We start from the raw sequence: 19943 nt of genomic DNA, 5'->3' as shown, positions 1-19943 counted from the left end.
CTTAAGTACTGCCATTGTTTCTTCTAAAACAATAGAAAATTATCCCAATTCAATATGGCCGCTATTACAAGCTGTGCCTGAGATGATCGCGCTTCTTACGCCAAAATCCCTGTTTTCGGAATTGTGTCTCTATTTTAGTGCTGTCGAGCTACCCGCGTTCATAAGGCAAGCAATGTTGAGCCAATGATCCTGTAATATGGAGTTCTTCTGCTTCAGCACGTTGGATACCTAGGACTGAGTGTGTGTTATGTGCCGGTGTGGTCCAACTGGTCCTCTTTCTATGACAACGAATGTTGTTAACGCTCGCTCTTTTGCTTTGGTCGTCATAACGTCTCTGAACTGCTGTCAAAAACGTAGAGAGGGGACTACCACTCCAGAGCAACACATCCATGCTCATTGCCGCAGGGAAGGCAATATTTTTGTGGCAAATCCCATACTTGTTCGCCCAATGCGGTCTCTCAGCTATGTCCAGAGAGCGGTGTTGGAGTTTAGCGGCAGTCTCTTTCCGCACGCTATCTGCTTGGGGGATGCGGACAATGATAAGGCGAGTGCTTGAAGCTGCCAACTTCATTTTCCTTCAAGTAATATTTCCATAGTTTAAGTGTTCTTCAGTGTGACATTTCGATAATGTGTGGCATTTGGAGACGCTCGGTGGCATGTCACCGGTACGCCAGTTTTCCAATCCCAGGTATTATGTTTTCCAGCAATATTGGGTGTTTTAGTAGTGCAATTGACTGAGTGCAATCTAACTCGTCATCTCCTACCAAGAATGCACCTATTTGTCAAATTAAATCCCAGGCAAAGCTGTAATTGGAAGAAAATACTCCGGCAACCCATAACCTGGGGGCCATGGCGTGGCAGAGGAAATGGTTTTTAAAAAAAAAAAATAGGCTGCAAAGAAATTGGCTACAATGACAAAGGAAACTGCACATCTGATCTAACTTACTTAAATGGTCACAAAGAGACTGCATTTAAAATATATTGCAGGGTCAAGACACCTGCTGCAGACATATTTGTGTGCCCAGCAGTTTTGAGGGAATTATAATAGCATTATGATAACTCTGGTGGTTAATGAAGTGCTGGGAGAGTTCTGTGTTTTGTCCAATTTATTTTGACTTCTAAAGTTGCATAGAGGGTTAATGTGCCTGCTGCAAAGCACATCGTGCAACATGGAGTTCACAGATTTGTATTTTATGTAGATAGGTAAGAGGGCTACTGCGTTTGATACTGCGATAATTTTGTTACTTCAGGCTCATAAGTTGCAATCCTTCTACTATAGCACAGTGATTTATTTACAATTATCAAGGAATTACATACAAACTGTACGTCGTAGGTTTAGATTCATATTGTTTTTTTCTTAATATGTTGTTATTCTGAAATTGTAAAGAAGTGTTCCTCTGGGATTTCGAAATTGAAAAAGACTTTATTTGGTATGTTAAAATGAACAACAATAAAGGCAATCACAAAAAAAGATCACACATGACTAAAATTGATAAATAAAAACGGCAGCAATGACAATTCATATGATCAAAGACCTCACTACCAGAGATACATACTTAAAATTACTAAAAGGCTGCCAACCAGTCTCCGTAGGGTTCATTACAGCATCCAAACAAGCACTGGCGTTGCCAATAGGTCTCGCAGTAGGAAAGTTGGAGCTATTGGTTTTGTAAATGACAAAGCCCTTTATGTTTTTAAAATGAAAACAAAAATATAAGGCATTGTTATTTGCAATTGTAATAGCTCCAACTTTCCTACTGCGAGACCTATTGGCAACGCCAGTGCTTGTTTTATCTAGCACCCCTCACTATGGAATTCACTCACCATGCCACTTCGGCATGAAACCATCTATAAGAACTTTCGCAAAGGTCTTAAAACGTGGTTATTTAACCAATAATTTTTTCTCTCTTTTTCTGCGTTGTTCCGAGGGCACCGGGAAACCTCCAGGTGGCTGTAATAATAATAATAATAATAATATGTTGTTTCAGTCTATGAGTAACCACGTCCTGACCTCTAGAATGCACTTATAATGAAAAATGTCAGTTTTTAACAGGCCTAATAAAGCTGTAAAGTACACGGAAGCAGAGAAACATGTTGGCCATTCATTGAACTGAGCACATCACTGCCACTAATTTTTAACTCTGTGCACAATTTAGAAGCCGTATAAGGCACCATGCTTGAAACGTTCTGAGCTGGTTTTCATTTTAGCTACAGAACAAACGTAAACCTCTTTCACAGGCTTACACATGGTTTACCAATACTGTCCTCTGACCCATCAGGGTAAGCTGTAGACAGAATGAAGTTCTCTAGGGTGGAATATGAACTGCGTTGTTATAGGCAGGGACAACATTAAGAGCCAGTCGTAGGAATAGACCTACCTTCCTTAGGAAAAGGAGGAAGCTGATGAAGGGATACAGGGGCTTAGGATTAAAAGGTACCCACTTTATGAACTGCTGGGGGTGTTTCTTCCATTCCATGCACCTAAAAACACTCAATCTAGTGGATACTCCAATCTGTGAAATTTAAGGTACAGTCGGCATCACTAGAACCGTCAAACAACAGAGAGCTTGCATGGTGATTGAGGCCGAGATACTCAAGAGTTTTGGATTTTATAATAGTTGGGGTGACCTCGTGCTCCCTCCCCACCACTAGGCGTTAACACATTTGCTTTAGACAGTGGCATGCCTGTGGTTCGACTGCATGTCTCCTGGTGCATAGATTACTAGCCCTGTTGCATAGTCTGCATGACCACTGAAAGTAAAGAGAGGAAAGGAGAGAGAGAGAGAGAAAGAATGAGAGCGAAAGAATGAGAAAGAGAGAAAGAGAGGGAGAGAGAAAGAGAGGGAGAGAGAAAGTGAGAGAGAAAGAAAGAGAGCGAGAAAGAAAGAAAGAGAGAGAAAGAAAGAGAGCGAGAGAGAGAGAGAGAAAGAGAGAGAGGCGGTAGGGAGACGGTGGCAGTCTCTCCCGGACCCGCTGCTGCACCTGCGAGTGAATATAGAGTGTTCTTACCTCTTACGTTTGGGCTGCGAGAAGCAGAATAATTGCGGACTGATTTTAATAGTCGATAGCAAAATTTAGTTTCTGACAGTTTTTCGTGTCTTTTAATACCTGCATTCTCTCCCAACTAATAGTTTGCCTGGGCTCGATATTGCAGCCTGGCCGCCCCGGTCCGACTCGGCAAGCAGTGCCGTTGTGCGGAGGGCGGACAGGCAAGAGCCAGGCAGCACTTCCGGTTTTGCCGGAGCTGAGGTTAGCGCTCTAGTGGCTACCTCACTCCGGGCTATTTAGGCCGGCCTGACTCTCGGGCGCACGCGGTAGGGAGACGGTGGCAGTCTCTCCCGGACCCGCTGCTGCACCTGCGAGTGAATATAGAGTGTTCTTACCTCTTACGTTTGGGCTGCGAGAAGCAGAATAAATTGCGGACTGATTTTAATAGTCAATAGCAAAATTTAGTTTCTGACAGTTTTTCGTGTCTTTTAATACCTGCATTCTCTCCCAACTAATAGTTTTCCTGGGCTCGATTTTGCAGCCTGGCCGCCCCGGTCCGACTCGGCAAGCAGTGCCGTTGTGCGGAGGGCGGACAGGCAAGAGCCAGGCAGCACTTCCGGTTTTGCCGGAGCTGAGGTTAGCGCTCTAGTGGCTACCTCACTCCGGGCTATTTAGGCCGGCCTGACTCTCGGGCGCACGCGGTAGGGAGACGGTGGCAGTCTCTCCCGGACCCGCTGCTGCACCTGCGAGTGAATATAGAGTGTTCTTACCTCTTACGTTTGGGCTGCGAGAAGCAGAATAAATTGCGGACTGATTTTAATAGTCAATAGCAAAATTTAGTTTCTGACAGTTTTTCGTGTCTTTTAATACCTGCATTCTCTCCCAACTAATAGTTTTCCTGGGCTCGATTTTGCAGCCTGGCCGTCCCAGTCCGACTCGGCAAGCAGTGCCGTTGTGCGGAGGGCGGACAGGCAAGAGCCAGGCAGCACTTCCGGTTTTGCCGGAGCTGAGGTTAGCGCTCTAGTGGCTACCTCACTCCGGGCTATTTAGGCCGGCCTGACTCTCGGGCGCACGCGGTAGGGAGACGGTGGCAGTCTCTCCCGGACCCGCTGCTGCACCTGCGAGTGAATATAGAGTGTTCTTACCTCTTACGTTTGGGCTGCGAGAAGCAGAATAAATTGCGGACTGATTTTAATAGTCAATAGCAAAATTTAGTTGTGCGGAGGGCGGACAGGCAAGAGCCAGGCAGCACTTCCGGTTTTGCCGGAGCTGAGGTTAGCGCTCTAGTGGCTACCTCACTCCGGGCTATTTAGCCACGCCCTTCCTTCAAGCGCGCAGCGGTTGCGCGCAGGGGGCGCCTTCGAGCGCGCCTAAGAAGCGCCGAAGAAAAGCCCGTCTGCGCCCGTCCGCGACAGGACGGGGCGAGGGGCGATGGACCCTGTCCCTGCTCTACGAGATACCACCGGTAAGGGCCACCAAACACTTACCTATTCCGCCCAAACGCTACTAAGCCTTAGACCACCTACTCGTTGTAGTACAATCATACCTTGGCAGCGTATTGAGGGTGGTTTCTCCTGTCTTCAATGTCGGCGCTTATCTAACATTAATGCGCCCTCCCCAGACTCCAATACCCCCCCAAGGGTTTGAAGAGTTTCCTCCTAAATGTACGCTCTTTACCCAAACACCAACATCAGGTTTGGGATTTAATTTACTCCACCCAACCGAACATATGTTTTCTTGTGGAAACATGGTTAAAACCCCATACAATCACAGCAATAGCAATGGGGATTCCTTCCGGATATAAGATTAAACATCTAGATAGAGACATTAAAACAGGAGGCGGATTGGCAATTATACACAGGGACCATATACAACTAACCATCATAGAACAACACTTAAACTCGCAGCTAGAAATTCTGCTTTTTAAAATCCTTCTAACAAACCATTTCACCTGGAAAGGGGCCTTGGTTTATCGCCCTCCAGGATCAAACCCTAATTTTGCACTCACCCTTCAAGAAATATTAGCCCCCCACTTAAAATCAAAAGAAGATTTTCTGCTTCTGGGTGATTTTAATATACATGTAGATCGACCAATATTAACCGAATCCACGGCTTTAATCACAGATCTTTCGAATCTGGGCTTAGAACTAAAAAATCACGGACCTACCCACATAGGAGGACACATGCTTGATTTACTTTTCTCTAACTGTGCCAAAATTATCTGCTCACCAGCCAAAGATATATCTTGGACAGATCACTCTTTGCTGGAATTTATATTATTAACTCCTGTAAGACCTACAAAGAATGTACCTTCCTCCCCCTCCTGGAGACGTCAATGGCACAAAGTTACTGTTAACAAAGTCCAAGAAGCATGGATAGATCCCAACATTCAGGAATCAGACAGAGCAGACATGGCCTTAGCCAAGCTCAATGAATCTATCAAACAAGCCATCGACACTATAGCTCCTTTAAAAAGACATAAACAACATCCGGTGTCGAAACAAGAAAGATGGTATACTAAGGAATTGAGAGCAGAGAAACAAAAATGCAGACGAGCCGAGAAGGCTTGGAGGAAAATGAAAACAGAAAATAGCCGAACAACTTTCTTAAATGCTCAATCAGAGTATTATAGAAATATAAAGTTGGCCAGAAAACAACAATTAACACAACAGATAGCAGAAGCGGGCAACTGCTCTAAGGAACTTTTTAATATTTTGCAGAATTTCATAAAACCTACTGCATGTGAAAGCTCCGATGACTTTTCGCAGGATTTGTGCGATAAAGTCTCACTATTCTTCGAAGATAAAATAAACACCATCTATGAAAGAATAGTAGCAGCCAATAATAACAACATAAATAACACCAATATATGCTCAACCCCGACTCCTGCCATATACAATAAATCTTCTCTGACGTCCTTCCCTCCCATTGATAATACAGAGCTCCTTACTCTATGCAATCATATAAAAACAGGATCCCCTAATGACCTCATTCCTGCGAAAATGGTCGGCCCTATGATCTCTCTGCTGGGTCCCCACGTACTCGAAGTGGTTAACATCTCTCTTAGGACTGGCCAGGTCCCAGCAGACTGGAAAAAGGCAGTGGTGAACCCGATAAGAAAAAAGGCATCATCTCCCTGGACAGACCTCTCCAACCTACGTCCTATCTCTCTTCTACCATACTTGGGCAAGATCACGGAGAAGCACGTGAACACCTATCTTTCTCAACATCTTGAAGCGACGGAAGGCCTGGACCACTCTCAATCTGGGTTCAGGCCGAACCACAGCACAGAATCAGCACTTCAAACAGTGACCAATAACATCAAAATGGCACTGGATGATGGTTGCTCTATGATTCTGGTGCTGCTGGATCTCTCCGCCGCTTTTGATACGGTGTCTCACAGGGTGCTTCTCCATCGCCTAAAGGAGGTAGGAATAGAGGGAGAGGCTTTGGCGTGGTTGGAGAGCTTTCTGTCTGGGCGTTCCCAAGAAGTTAGGCTGGGCTCCCATAAATCCACTCACAGGGAGCTCAATAAGGGAGTGCCACAGGGCTCTTGTCTGAGCCCCACACTTTTCAACATATACGTGGCCCCCCTTGCCAACTTAGCAAGATCTTTCGGGTTCACCCCCGTGTCGTACGCGGACGACACCCAACTCCTTTTTCCCTTCAAAAATCTTACCCCTGCAATAAAAAGATCCTTTGCAGATGGCATGAGAGCCATTGCAGAATGGATGTCATCTAATTGTCTGCAGTGTAATGTCGGGAAAACCGAAGTGATGCTGTTCGGCCAAGCGACGGCACATTGGTTATCGGACTGGTGGCCCCTAGAACTAGGACCTGTCCCCACCCCCAAAAGCAAGGTTAGAAACTTGGGAGTGTTATTTGACCAACAACTCACTTTTAAGGATCATGTTAATCAAGTAGCCGGTACCTGCTTCCGGGCTATAGGGATGTTAAGACGTGTCTTCCCCTATTTACCGGATCACCACAGAAAAACACTGGTGCAGGCTCTTGTTATCAGTAGGGTAGATTACTGCAATGGATTGCTCCTTGGAGCTAACGAGGAACAATTCAAGAAATTGCAGGTTATCCAAAACACAGCAGCGAGGATTGTCCTAAACGCTCCACCAAGGACACCCTCCTGCCCCCCACTGACCAAACTTCACTGGCTTCCAGTAAAGAAGCGAGTCCAGTTTAAAACTCTTTGTACCATCCACAAGAGCTTAACAGGGAAGGGCCCTAAATATCTGACATCTTCCAGCCCTATACCCCTGGGCGCTCCTTGCGCTCCAGTAATCAGCAACTACTGAAGGTACCAAGAGTTAAGAAGACCAGGCAAGGTGGTCGTGCGCTGGCTCATACCGGACCTACACTTTGGAACTCACTGCCGCCGGAACTGAGGTCTCTCACCAACCACATGATGTTTCGGAAAAACCTAAAAACCTACCTGTTTCCCAGTAACTAACTGTCCTTTTCACCATCGGACACACTATTATATCTCACCCTCATCTGCAGTTATAGCGCGGAGATACCCCTTCGGGGGTCTATTCTGGCACTTTATAAGCATATAAAATAAAAATAAAAAAAGAGAAAGAAAGGAGAAAGAGAAAGAGAGAAAGAAAGAGAGAAAGTGAAAGAAAGAAGGAAACAAAGAGAAAGAGAGAAAGAGAAAGAGAAAGACTAGCCCTCTGCAGGTACATAAACAGCCCAGGCCTGCAAAGAGCAGTAACAGGCAAATGGCCAGCCATCACCCATGGGTTAATAAGGGATGTATGACGGTACCACGCGTACTTTTACAACGCGTACCGTTACCACGCTACTTTTACCACACAAGTCGTTACAACGACTTGCGTGGAGGGGCGCTGGATAGTAAATTATTTAATTTACTATTCCAACTCCAGTCCCTGTGGACTCTAGGGAAAGGAGTTGGATAGTAAATTAAAGTATTTACTATCCTGGAGCGCCCCCCAGGCGCATTTCGTTGTAACGACCTGCGTGGTAAAAGTAGCGTGCTAACGGTACCGCGTTGTAAATAATGCGTGGTAACCGTTGCATACCGTTAATAAGGCAGGCAGCAGCAATCTATCAGGACAACACTAGGGCATACATCTGTGTCAAGCATGGAAACGATGCATTGCAAGGGCACAGGCTTAAGGTGCTGCAGAGACCTACATGGCTAACGTGTTGAGAAATGGTTGTGCACGAGCTCACTAGAAAACATTTCTGGATGCTTCATTGAATTGTTACATTGAGGACGAGCATGAAATAAGGGAATAAAATGATAACTTGAAACAAATCGCAGGGACAGTTGCATCATGTTAAAAAAAATGAACATTTCTCTGCAAAATATCTGTAATAGACTCCCATGCATCACCTACAAAAAAAAAAACATTCCAGGAAAACGGGATTTAAAACTATCTGTTTCAGAAATATTCAAGGTAATCAGGCCAAGAAGACCCTCTGCAGAACATAACTGGTTCTATCATGTGCCCTCCTGAAAGGATGGGACCCTGGGCCCATGCTTTAAACCGTCTCTGGGCCAGTGCCCACAATGACCAGTTTCTGGACCTCGCATCACCCTAGATTAGTATGACAAAAGAGCCAAAACAAATGTTAGGATGCCAGTTTCACGTGCAGTCCTGTCAGGCACTCGGGCAAGGGTATGCGTCTGTTTAACAAGCAGGACACATTCATGTTCCAACAATTACGAAAAGACTAAAGAGCAGTTTTGGAGCAGGGCTGGTGCTCAGAGTCTTTCCACGAATAATGCAGATTCCCATGACATTTATATGTCGCGTATTGTCGTGATAGGAATAGCGTGTGCCGTGTCCTACGATGAAAGGGAGGGTGGCTATGATTGTTTTAGGAGCAGTGGCCTCACTGTGCCATGAGGACTGCTTAATGTCAGCTTGTGATTAGTGCATTTTATCCTCACGAGGCTGGAGTATATCGTCGTGACAGATGGAACAGTGCATCATATTATGAAAAGACTGGAGCCTATTGTTGTGATAGTACTAGTGCATATTATTGTGACAGGGCTGCTGCCTATCGACAGGGTAGTAAGAATGCACCTTAATTTGACAGGACTGGTGCCCATCGTCCTAATGAGGAAGAGAGAATGTATAGAAACCCGAAATAGAGGATAACTACCGCACCTAGAGGGGCGGGAGGAAGTGGAAGGTGAAACATTGAGAAAGACAAAAAGAGATAAACAGTTAAAGCAGTAAAATAGAATATACAGCGGCATGGATGTTAAAGAGTTAGTGGTAAGTAGGCAGGAAGAGAAAGAGGAAAATAAAAAAAAAAGAGATGAAATAGAGAGAAAGAAAAAATGAAATAGAGGTTACGGGGAGGCGACTAGGAGAAAGACGTGCAGAACTGCAGAATTCGAAGGGGGGAAACTGAGACATCGGAGAGTGACTAAGAAAGAGGCAGAGGAAGTGAGACAGGATGGAGAGAGGGTCAAGGCCGAGGAATAGGAAAGATAGGCACATGACGAAAGAGAAATTAGGGTAGACTGAAAGGAAAGAGGGGGGAGAGAAGGTCACAAAAGAAAGACTGGCAGTGAAACAGAGGCCGAGGAAACTGAGGAGGCAGAGTGCGAACACAGAGTAGAAAGGCTTGTGGGAAAAGGCAGATTGCGATAGGAAGGAAAGGTAATTGAGAGCTTGAAAGCAAAAGGTTAGCGAGAGACTGCGAATGCAGGCAGAGGATACTCGGGAAGGGGGAAGAATCCGGAAGAAAGAGTCGAGAGAAGAGAGACGGGGAATGGGGTAGACATGGTATGGGGAAGAAAGAGGCTAAAGGAAGGAACGGCATTAGAGTGCATGGAATAAAAGTACGGCCGGCCGGCCAGCCATGAATAATTAGGGGAGGAGAAGCCGCACAGCACACGCTGGGAGAAGCCCTTTGATGTGCTGTGCGGCAGTGAAAAAATGCAACTAGGAGGGAGGCTGATGCGTGTGCTTGTTTGGTCATGTGATTCACGTGAACTCAAAGAAAACCGCAGGAACGAAACCCGTGGTTTGACGAGCATTTTGAGCACTTGAATTCTCGTTCCGCTCCATGCGCTTGCGCTCATTGATAGGTCGCGAGACCTAAAAAACTATACTTTTATGTGTGTTAATTGCTTTTGAGATAAAAAAAAGTGCTACATTAAGGCTTTCCCAGTTGTTCAGCTCAAGCAAATATTTTAAGGCAACACTATTCAATTTAATATCTTGTGTAAGCAAAAATGATTTTAAATAGTAACACCTAAAATTGGAATAAAAGACACAGAACAACATAAAGTGCGTGGTCCTTTGTTTGCTCTGGCCATCACAAGGACATGGAATCGTATCAGGTGGGCAGGTTTTCATATATGGAAAGGCAACTAAATGGTGGACAATCCCTAATCTAAATCTCGTTAATCAAAAACAATGAATACGGGGAGTCGTGCGAGCGCGTCGACAAGATGGCCGCCGCCACCGGAGCTCCGTAACTACCTCAGCCTAATGAGCTAATTAACGACGATTATCTCCACAAGGTCTGCTCATTTATGCTAGCGCTTGCCTTTTATGCCGGCCCCCTACCTTGGCTGTGATTTTTGTGCGTTTTCAACGCGCGAGGGTCACTCTGCTTCATTTTTGGCTCCTCTCCCCAGTCTCTGCTAAGATTCTGCCGATTACCTCAGCACAGGGGGTGGTGCACTTCTAAGGAAAGGGCCTGGCTTTGGGCCTAGCCACTCCCACGGCTCACCTTAACCCTTCAGCTGCCTTTTCTTCTACAACTCTTTGAGCTTTTAATACCTTTTTCCCTCATATTTCTTAAAATTTTGAGGTGGCTTTGTTTTTCACATTTTTTCTGACGCAATAAGCACTTTTTTCTCCTCAAAATGGATAATAAAAATTTACCTACCAACAAAAGGAAGCAGCAGGTTTCTCCTCCCCCAAACAAATCTAAGGTTGTGGAAACTTCTGAGCCTTCACTTAACCTGATACTGGAAGAAATTAAAGCGCTGCGCATTAATACTGATACTATTGCAAACGAAGTGAAAAATGTTCGCAAAGATATGGCGTCTATGTCCATGAAAGTTTCTGATAATTCCATCAAAATTCAGGCTAAAAACCAAACTTGACGCTTTTACACCTTTGATGGCTCAAATAGTGCCAATGCATAACCAGTTGTTGGAATTGGAAAACCGTAATAGACAATATAATCTCCGCATTTTCAATTTGCCGGAAGAAGTTGAGGGCTCTGACTGTCGCCTGTACCTGGAATCTTTGCTGCCTGGTCTTCTAAATATCAAATTTCCGGAAAAATTTGAGATGGACAAAGCGCATAGAATTCCCTCACACAGGAATCCACGACATGCAAAACCCAGGCAAATGATTTTCAAGGTTTTGCGTCATCATCACTTGGTCCTCATAAGGAAAGCAGCTAGAGACATTCCCTCGCTTCTGGTAAATGGCTCCAAAATATTTATCCATCAAGACTTTGCAAAGGAAACGGTTGCTATTCACAAGGAATTTTCATCTTTGCGTCCACAATTGAAAAGCCTTGGTTTTAAGTATGGTCTATTTGATCCGTCTACAATGCGAGTTTGGAAGGATACTTTCTCAAAATCCTTTCATCATCCTGAAGACTTGAGACTTTTTCTGGACCAACAACCTTCGTCATCAATGGAAACACAAGCTCCTATTACCTGAACGCAATTAGTATGAGCATTCCTGGTGATTCTTCTTTCTTCATGGGCTCCAACGGTATCTGGCCATGCTTGTGAAACGGGTGTGCGTCTCTGTGTCCTTATTTATGTACCCTGTTTGTAGCTTTTTCTTCCTTTTCTGTTTCTTCCTTTTGTGTCCTTCCTTGCATTTTCTAGCTTTCTACGTAGAGTTGCTTTTCTTCCATGGTTGTTCACTCTCTTCTCTTCTTTTACCATCTCTCTTTGTTCTCTTTTTACTTCTTTATGGCTACTACTCATGATATCAAAATTGTTTCTCTTAATGTTAAAGGTCTTCGGCATCCAGTTAAAAGAACTAACATTTTAGACTATTTGGGTGCATCTAAAGCTGACATATGTTTTCTTCAAGAAACACATGTTGATGATACCATTTTACACTATATGAAGAAAAAGTGGTTGGACAATATTGTCTCATCACCTGCCCTTGGTAAGAAAAATGGGGTTGTGATTTTCTTTGCTAAGAGATTACACTGTCAGATTATTAGTAAATTTACAGATACAGAAGGTAGATTTATTGTTGTTAAAGTTAAAATCCATGACTCCACCTTCTTTTTGCTTAATATATATGGCCCCACGGCCGATGACCCATCGTTTTGGTCTAACTTATCTACTGAAGTTCTAAAGTTGGGACAAGTTCCTTTGATTGTTGGAGGGGATTTTAATGTAATCATTGATCCACTACTTGATAGACTTTCTACTACCAAGTTTAGGCCCCCTAAAGTTTTTCATGCTTTCAAAACTTTCCTTAGTACAACCAAATTGGCTGATGTATGGAGACTACATTTTCCCACTGAAAAATGTTTTTCTTTTTTTTCTAATCCTCATAATTCTCATTCAAGGATTGATTATTTTTTGATTTCCCCCTCCTTACTCCAGTCAGCTACAAATCCCGTTATAGGCACCATAGACATTTCAGACCATGCTTTAATATCATTTGTCTTAAATATCTCCTCTAATTTTACTAAACAAAATAGGTGGCGTATGAACTCGAGTATTGTCCTTACTGATAAGCATAAACCTAAACTATTACAAGCTATACAAGACTATTTTTTATTCAACCCTGAGGATTCCACGTCAATTGTCACCAGATGGGATGCATTTAAGGCTTACATCAGAGGTACCACTATTTCTATTATGGCTCATGAAAACAAACAATTTAACGCTAACATTAAGCATTTGGAAAAGCAAATTGCTAAATTTGAGCGTTTCTTTATCTCTTCTAATGATCCCCAGTACAAACTTACGCTTCAAAAACTCCGTTATGAATATAATGCCATCCTTAGTCACAGAGCAGGTGTCCAACTTTCAAAGTCAAATGCTAGATTTCGTTTTAACATCAATAGATCAGGAAAACTCCTTGCAAATTACTTACGACTTAAAAGAGATAAAACTCAGATTACCTCAATACGAGGTTCACACGGCAATGTAGCTATTTCTCATAATGATATTGTACAAGAATTTTTAAATTTTTATTCCACCCTCTATAGTAAACCTGACAATTGCCCTGAATCTTTAATTGATTCTTTTTTAAGTAAGTGCAATTTACCCCATATTTCCTTATCGGATAGAACAGGTCTAGATTCCCCAATTACATCTGAAGAGATTTTGCTTGCCATTAAGTCACTTCCCAAGAATAAATCCCCAGGTCCGGATGGTATCCCAGCAGAATTTTACAAAGAATCCCAATCTCATCTCCTCCCTTACTTGAATACCCTTTTCTCTCATTTTGGATCCTCTGGTACTATTTCAGGCTCTTTTACGGACGCATTAATTATTGTTTTGCCCAAACCTGATAAAGATCCTACCTTGGTCTCTAATTATCGCCCCATTTCCCTAATTAACCAGGATTGTAAGCTTTATGCGAAAATCCTTGCTTCTAGATTAGCTCCAGTACTCCATTCCATTATTCATCCAGATCAATCTGGTTTCATGAAAAATAGATATTCTGTTAATAATACTAGAACTCTATTACACATTATTGAACAAAGTTCTCACCTGTCCTCTCCTGCGGGAGTGATGGCCTTAGATGCTGAGAAAGCATTTGATAAGATTCATTGGCAATTTTTATTTAAAACTTTATTGTCCTTTGATTTTGGTGCCCCTTTTATTCGTATGATTTCTGCTTTATATTTTGCCCCTACTGCTCGTCTGTTCATTAATGGTCAAATTTCTAGTCAGTTTCCTCTTTTTAGAGGAACTAGGCAAGGTTGTCCCCTTTCTCCACTGTTATTTCTTTTAGACATTGAACCTTTTCTTAACTATATTCGCCTTTGTGATGACATTCAGGGTGTTACGATCAATGATGTTACTGTGAAAACTTTAGCTTATGCAGATGATGTTTTATTATTTATTAATAACCCTCTCTCTTCTGTTCCTTCCCTATTAGACATTATTGCTCAATACTCTATGGTTTCAGGTTACAAATTAAATGTCAGCAAAACTGAATTTTTTCCTTTGAATGTGTTTTGTACCTCAGAGATGCTCCCAAACACAGATATTCTTTGGCAACCAACCAAACTTAAGTATTTGGGTATTCTATTTGCTTCATCACTGCCAGCTACATTAAAACTCAATTCTGCTTTCATAATTGACTACATTAAAAACAAAACGTCCAAGTGGTCGGCCCTTCATCTCACTTGGTGGGGAAGAATGGAATCTATAAAAATGAATATAGCGCCTAAAGTTTTCTACTCTTTAGCAATGATCCCCACCCAATTTCCTCTTAGTTTTTATGAATCTATTGATACACTCTTATCTAAATTCCTTTGGTCTAACAAAGTCCCTCGTATTGCTTATAAAAAGTTAAAAATTCCTAAGGCCCAGGCTGGGTTTTCCCTGCCAGACTTTCACCTTTACCATAAAGCTTTTATTTTAAAGCAGAGTGCCCTTTGGTTTCATACTTCACATATGGTAAAACCTCCTATTTGGTTGGATATTGAAGCCTCCATTGTACGGCCCTTTTCTTTGCCTTCATTGATGTCAATGTCTTCAACAGCAAAAGTGGTTCATCTTTCCTCTATCATTAAGTCCTCCAGATTGATAATTAATAATTTAGATTCTAATTTTGAATTACCCCTACTTTCCACAATCCACTTGTCTTTATGGCACAGTGCATTACTTAAATTGAACAGAAACATTACCTTTTGGTCCTCTTGGATTTCAAAGGGAATTTTATATCTTAAGGATGTCTTTAATGGTAATGCTTTTATTCCCTTTGAACAGATACAGTTAAAGTTTGGTCTTCCAGCTAGTGACCTTTTAAAATATCAATTCTTGTGTAACTCTATTTTGGATTCCTTTCCCAATGGTATCCCTCTTCCACCACAAATGACCTATTAGTTTACCTTACAGCTGCAACATCGTCCCCTAAAGCTGTCTCTGTTTTTTATAAAAATATTTACACCTTACAGGGCTCCAATGTTCAGATTATTTCATCGTTCTGGAACAATGAACTTTCTATCTCCCTGTCAGATGACTCATGGTCCTCTATATGGCTTGACAGTATCTCTGGCTGGCTTCCAGTGTCCCTTTATCAAACCAATGCCTACATATTATTTAATACTTTGTGGACTCCATCACGTCTATTTCATGCTAAACTGTTGCTTTCTGATGTTTGTTGGCACTGCAATGCTAGCCCTGGTTCACTTCGCCATATGTTATTTGACTGTCCAGTTATTATGAAATTTTGTTTGGAAGTCTGGAGTGTAATTTTAAAAATTTTACCTTTACAAGATGATATTTCCTTTAATTTATTAATTTGCAAATCGATTGCCCTAACTTATCCACTTTCTGAGTCAGAGGCAAAATTGTTTAATTTTCTGATAACAGCTGCCTTAAAATCCATAACCTTCTGTTGGAAAGATGCTTCTTCTCTTTCAGTCCATGCTTGGTGGTCGTGGATTACCTTTACGAGAAGAGGTGCACAGCTATCTCTCAAAGGAGTTACTCATAATTCACAATCATTTCAGTCGTTTTGGTCTCCTATTGATTCATATGTTTTGCAATGATATTGTTAAATATTTTCTTATGTTCTAATTTTATATTACAGTTGAATTGTAACTCTGTAGTTTTTGACTTTATGACCCTATGACATGTGCTTTCCTTCCCCTCTCCCTCCCTTCCTCCTTTCCCTTGTTCTTTAATTGCGATTCACTTTTATTATTATATATTTATATTGCGTACTTTGGTTTAATGCTTTTCATATTGATTATTGATCGCTTACGCTTGTAAATTCCTTCCTCTTTTTTGTATTGTACTTGTTCTTTTCATTTTGTCTTAAAACTTAATAAAACCTTTCTGAACATAAAAAAAAAAACAATGAATACATTTGAAACATGGGTTAAATAACTTTGATAGTCCTCCTTCAATGCAAGTCAGAAATTAAGTGTAACAGTTGGTTTCCCTTCCTCACTTCTCATCCTGACTTCCCTCTTGTAACACATAAAATTATCTTTAATAGACCGTTTGGGTAATGTTGATATCGATCGAGGATTAGGCAGATGGAATGAATGTTACTTAGCCAGGAGATGCACAGTGGGTTCTCCATAGAAAAACAATCTTCTATAATTGACTTAGTAAAACAAGTTTCTTCTTTGGTCCAGATAGCATGATAGAGCAACAAAGGGTGGAGTGTGGTTATATCAGCTAGGTACTGCAGCCCAACCTCACTGTGTACTACTTTTGTAGAGGCGGACGTAAGGAGGCACAACAAGCGTTTGAGGATACTATTTTCCTCAGTCTGGAGGGTCTTGCTCTTATAGTGTCCCCATACCTCCACACCATATGTGGCAACAGCTAATACCCTAGCCTTAAATGTAAATTGATACTTGTATAGCGCACTACTCACCCGCAAGGGTCTCAAGGCGCTTGTACGAACACTGCTGTGGAACCCATCCTGGCTTTCCCTGTGAGGCGTCCACTCATGGGCACCCCCAAGGTGGAGGCCAGGCATCTTTAGCATTGTGGGGGCCGTTGTGGAGATTAAGCAGGCTATTGCCCAGAGTTGCAGAGTGGGACTCCATGATTGGAATAGGCACTGAGGCAAGAATTATCAGGTGCGTGGAATTTTGATCCCAAGACCCGCCGATGCGGGGAATTGAACCCTGGTCCCGGGCTAGACCTCTGCATCAGGGTCTGCCACTCTGATCATTGAGCCACACCTCTCCACACCTTATAGATAGCAAGATAGCAAGCATGTCTTCTATGGACTGGGTGCCTGATTTTGCTGAGAACCTGAAAATTCCATGAGCACTCCTATTCCTCTTACTCCTAACATTGGTAATTTCATGTGCCCATGAGCCATTTCCTGCAAAGGTAACACCCAAGTAGCAAAAAGTGTTGACTCTAGCTACCGGGGTATTATCCATAAAAAAGTTTGACACTTCTTTTGCTTGGCTGCACAGATCATAGTAAAGGTTTTATTCATGTTGGCCACAAGTTTTCTTGCAGCTATTAATTCGCCAAATCTGATGCTAGCTAAACAGCTAGAATCTATGTTTTTAATTTCAGGGAAATAATGTAGTGTTTTCAAAATGTTCTGACTGTTTAATATGCCATGGCTGCCCTTGGATTTATAGCTTGGCATCAATAAATAAATAAATAAATAAATACATCTAAAATGTCATATTCAATAATAGGCCATTTTTGTGGCACTTCTTAATCTTTACAATGTTTTGATCTACCAGCAGACACTTTAGTAGGTTCACACAAGGAGCCGTGTGAAATGCTAATTGCCTCAAATTTTATGTTTCCATTCTCATCTATTTCGGCTTGAGTTGAATCACCATTATTTATTGTTTGTCCTGTTGAAGCTCCAACTAGAACGTTTGGAATGGAGCTGGTGGTCTGTGCATAAAAAAGCATCCCAACAAGATGGGCAAATCAATCAGCTATATTTTTGGATACATTTAAGGGATCAGTACTAACAATGTAAATCTGCATGGTGAATTATCCAGCGCTGATGTATTTATTGAAGTCTTTGCATTATTTGTTCCTGCTTAGTTGTAGCTATAAGATGAGTGACAACAAGTTGTTGTATCGGAGGTTAAAGTTGATCCCTCTTGTGTTTGTGCCCTATCAACTGAAGATACCTGATTTTCCAAAGTCTTTGATGGGGTGAACAGTATCTCTTCATCCTACCTGATTAAATATTGCATAGATACTATGTTTTTCAAGTGGGTATATGAGGCTTCTGAGGAAATTAACAAAGCTCTGCCAGGCGATGTTTTTTTCATTCAGTTGCCTCAACTTTTTTAATCAACATGTGATAATGTATGACTGAATTCCTTTACTTGATACTGCTGTACCAGTGTGAATTCCATTTACACAGTTAAAATTATATCGTACAACGTGCTAGATTATTAGCACATGCTTCAAGCAAGATGTTGTAACGCTTTTTTTCAATTTTTCTGAAGGATTTGGAATTGTCAGACTAACTTTCAGTTAATTTTTTATGTCATTTTGTAAAAGAAACATGCTTGGATGATAAGGACAATTGACTTTCTAATGTGTCTGTCATTTTAGTCAATGTATTGCTAATTGCCCCCTTAACTCGCAGTACAGGGTAGGTGAGTGGTGTCTTTATTTCCTCCAAAGTGTTGGTTGTCGAAGGAACTTTATCTGCTCTGAGTGGCAGTGAATTTCGTGGCGAGCCAGTAAAATAGATATCCTCTAGTCCTTTCTACCAGTAAATCGGAGTTATCCAGAGAGTTGGCACATGATTCACAGTCTGTTGGTTATGTTAAATGTATTACATCATTACTGTCTTCCTCAAGATTAGGGTTGACACCATAGATTGAATCACTGTCAGAATTGCTATTTAATGATTTTAAAATATGAGGTATGATATCCATCACTGAAATAATTGTGGTGGCCATTGCCAGATTATATTTAAGGTCAGGACAAATGGTAGCCGTTGAGTTGCACTTATCCAATAAATTAATGAATGAGTAATCTGGACTCAATATTTTGCAATCTTCTAATCCAAAGCAGTCTTAAAAAAAAAATGGTAGCTTTTTATTCAAATACAGCGTTTCAGAGCAAATGCACACATAACAAAGAGAGCAATTAACCGCGGTGCACATGTCATAACAAGTCATATGAGTCTCCTATTAGTCCATGCTGCTGGATTTGTTATTCGCCGTTGTAATCCACAGTTCGTCCTTTTGCTCTCAACCTATATCAGTTCTGTCTATATATCCATTGATGATCCATCATGACATAACCCCATGTGCAATCAAATATGCAGTTACAGGCGCCCACATATCCTTAGGTCTGGAGGCTTCAGCCAGTTCCTTCGCATATATATCAAGCTGATCTATGCAATATACAACATCGTTCAACCATTGATCTACCTTAGGAGCAGATTTTGGCCAGATGGGTGGAAACCGCCACCAGCCTGCGATTACACGGCTGTAGTGTTGCGCCTAGTCTCAACAGGCACAGTTGCGGGAAACACTCCACCTGCTCTGGCACCATCTCTGACCGGATAGCAACCACCTTGGACCAAAAAGTATATGCAGGGGTGCTGTGCCAGGTCAGGTGTATAAAGTCAACATCCGGTCTACCACATCATACACAGCAAGAATTCTCCTTATGTCCATATCAGCATAGTTGACTGGGGGTGTAATATGTTTGTTGTAAGTATTTGAAATGTATTATTCTAAGTTTACAATTCACAGTGAAACATCCTGTTAATGCACAGCATGCCTCCCAAATCAGCGAGTCAGTGGTGTATCGATCACTGCATTCCATTTGTCTAATCCCCTTCCCCCGACCATCCTGTTAATCTTTAATCAACGTCTTGTAAAGTTAAGTTATGAGGCCCGTCTGTGAACTGCATGTCAACAGCTCCTGGAACGCTGCTAGTGGTAGTGGTGCAGCCAGGCATTAGGGATAATAAAGCGGCCCGGATTCTGGCAGATACACATACTGATAGCTCAGTTGAAGGCTGCCTAGCGGTAAATGCATCGAACAATCAGAATTGGCCATGTGGGTATAGATTCCCTAATGTAGCTAGTTCTGCTTTAGCCAAAATAGCCATTGTCAGGGGTTCATGAGTGACCAAAATTTCTAAGTGAACCTTGTAAATGTAAATTGTAAATTGATACTTGTATAGCGCACTACTCACCCGCAAGGGTCTCAAGGCGCTTGTACGAATACCGCTGTGGAACCCATCCTGGCTTTCCCTGTGAGGCGTCCACTCCTGGGCACTCCCAAGGTGGAGGCCAGGCAT

The 19943-nt window shown here is 42.2% G+C and overlaps 1 protein-coding gene across 1 annotated transcript in view; it reads left to right on the top strand.

Annotated features, from left to right (window-relative positions):
* The first annotated feature begins 352 nt into the window (after window positions 1-352).
* The window catches only part of ITFG2 (integrin alpha FG-GAP repeat containing 2), an 819025-nt gene continuing 799434 nt past the window's right edge, over window positions 353-19943 (top strand). Inside the window, exon 1 of the mRNA XM_086952820.1 lies at window positions 353-544. Within this exon, the coding sequence (XP_086808946.1) occupies window positions 449-544 (96 nt within the window). The 5' untranslated portion in view covers window positions 353-448. The remainder of the gene's footprint in view (window positions 545-19943) is intronic.

This window comes from Lissotriton vulgaris, chromosome 1_2 (assembly GCF_964263255.1).
Source record: "Lissotriton vulgaris chromosome 1_2, aLisVul1.2, whole genome shotgun sequence".
In the NCBI taxonomy this organism is placed as follows: Eukaryota; Metazoa; Chordata; class Amphibia; order Caudata; family Salamandridae; genus Lissotriton; species Lissotriton vulgaris.
Note: the sequence above shows the minus strand (reverse complement) of the source record. Positions and strands in the feature narration are given on the sequence as shown.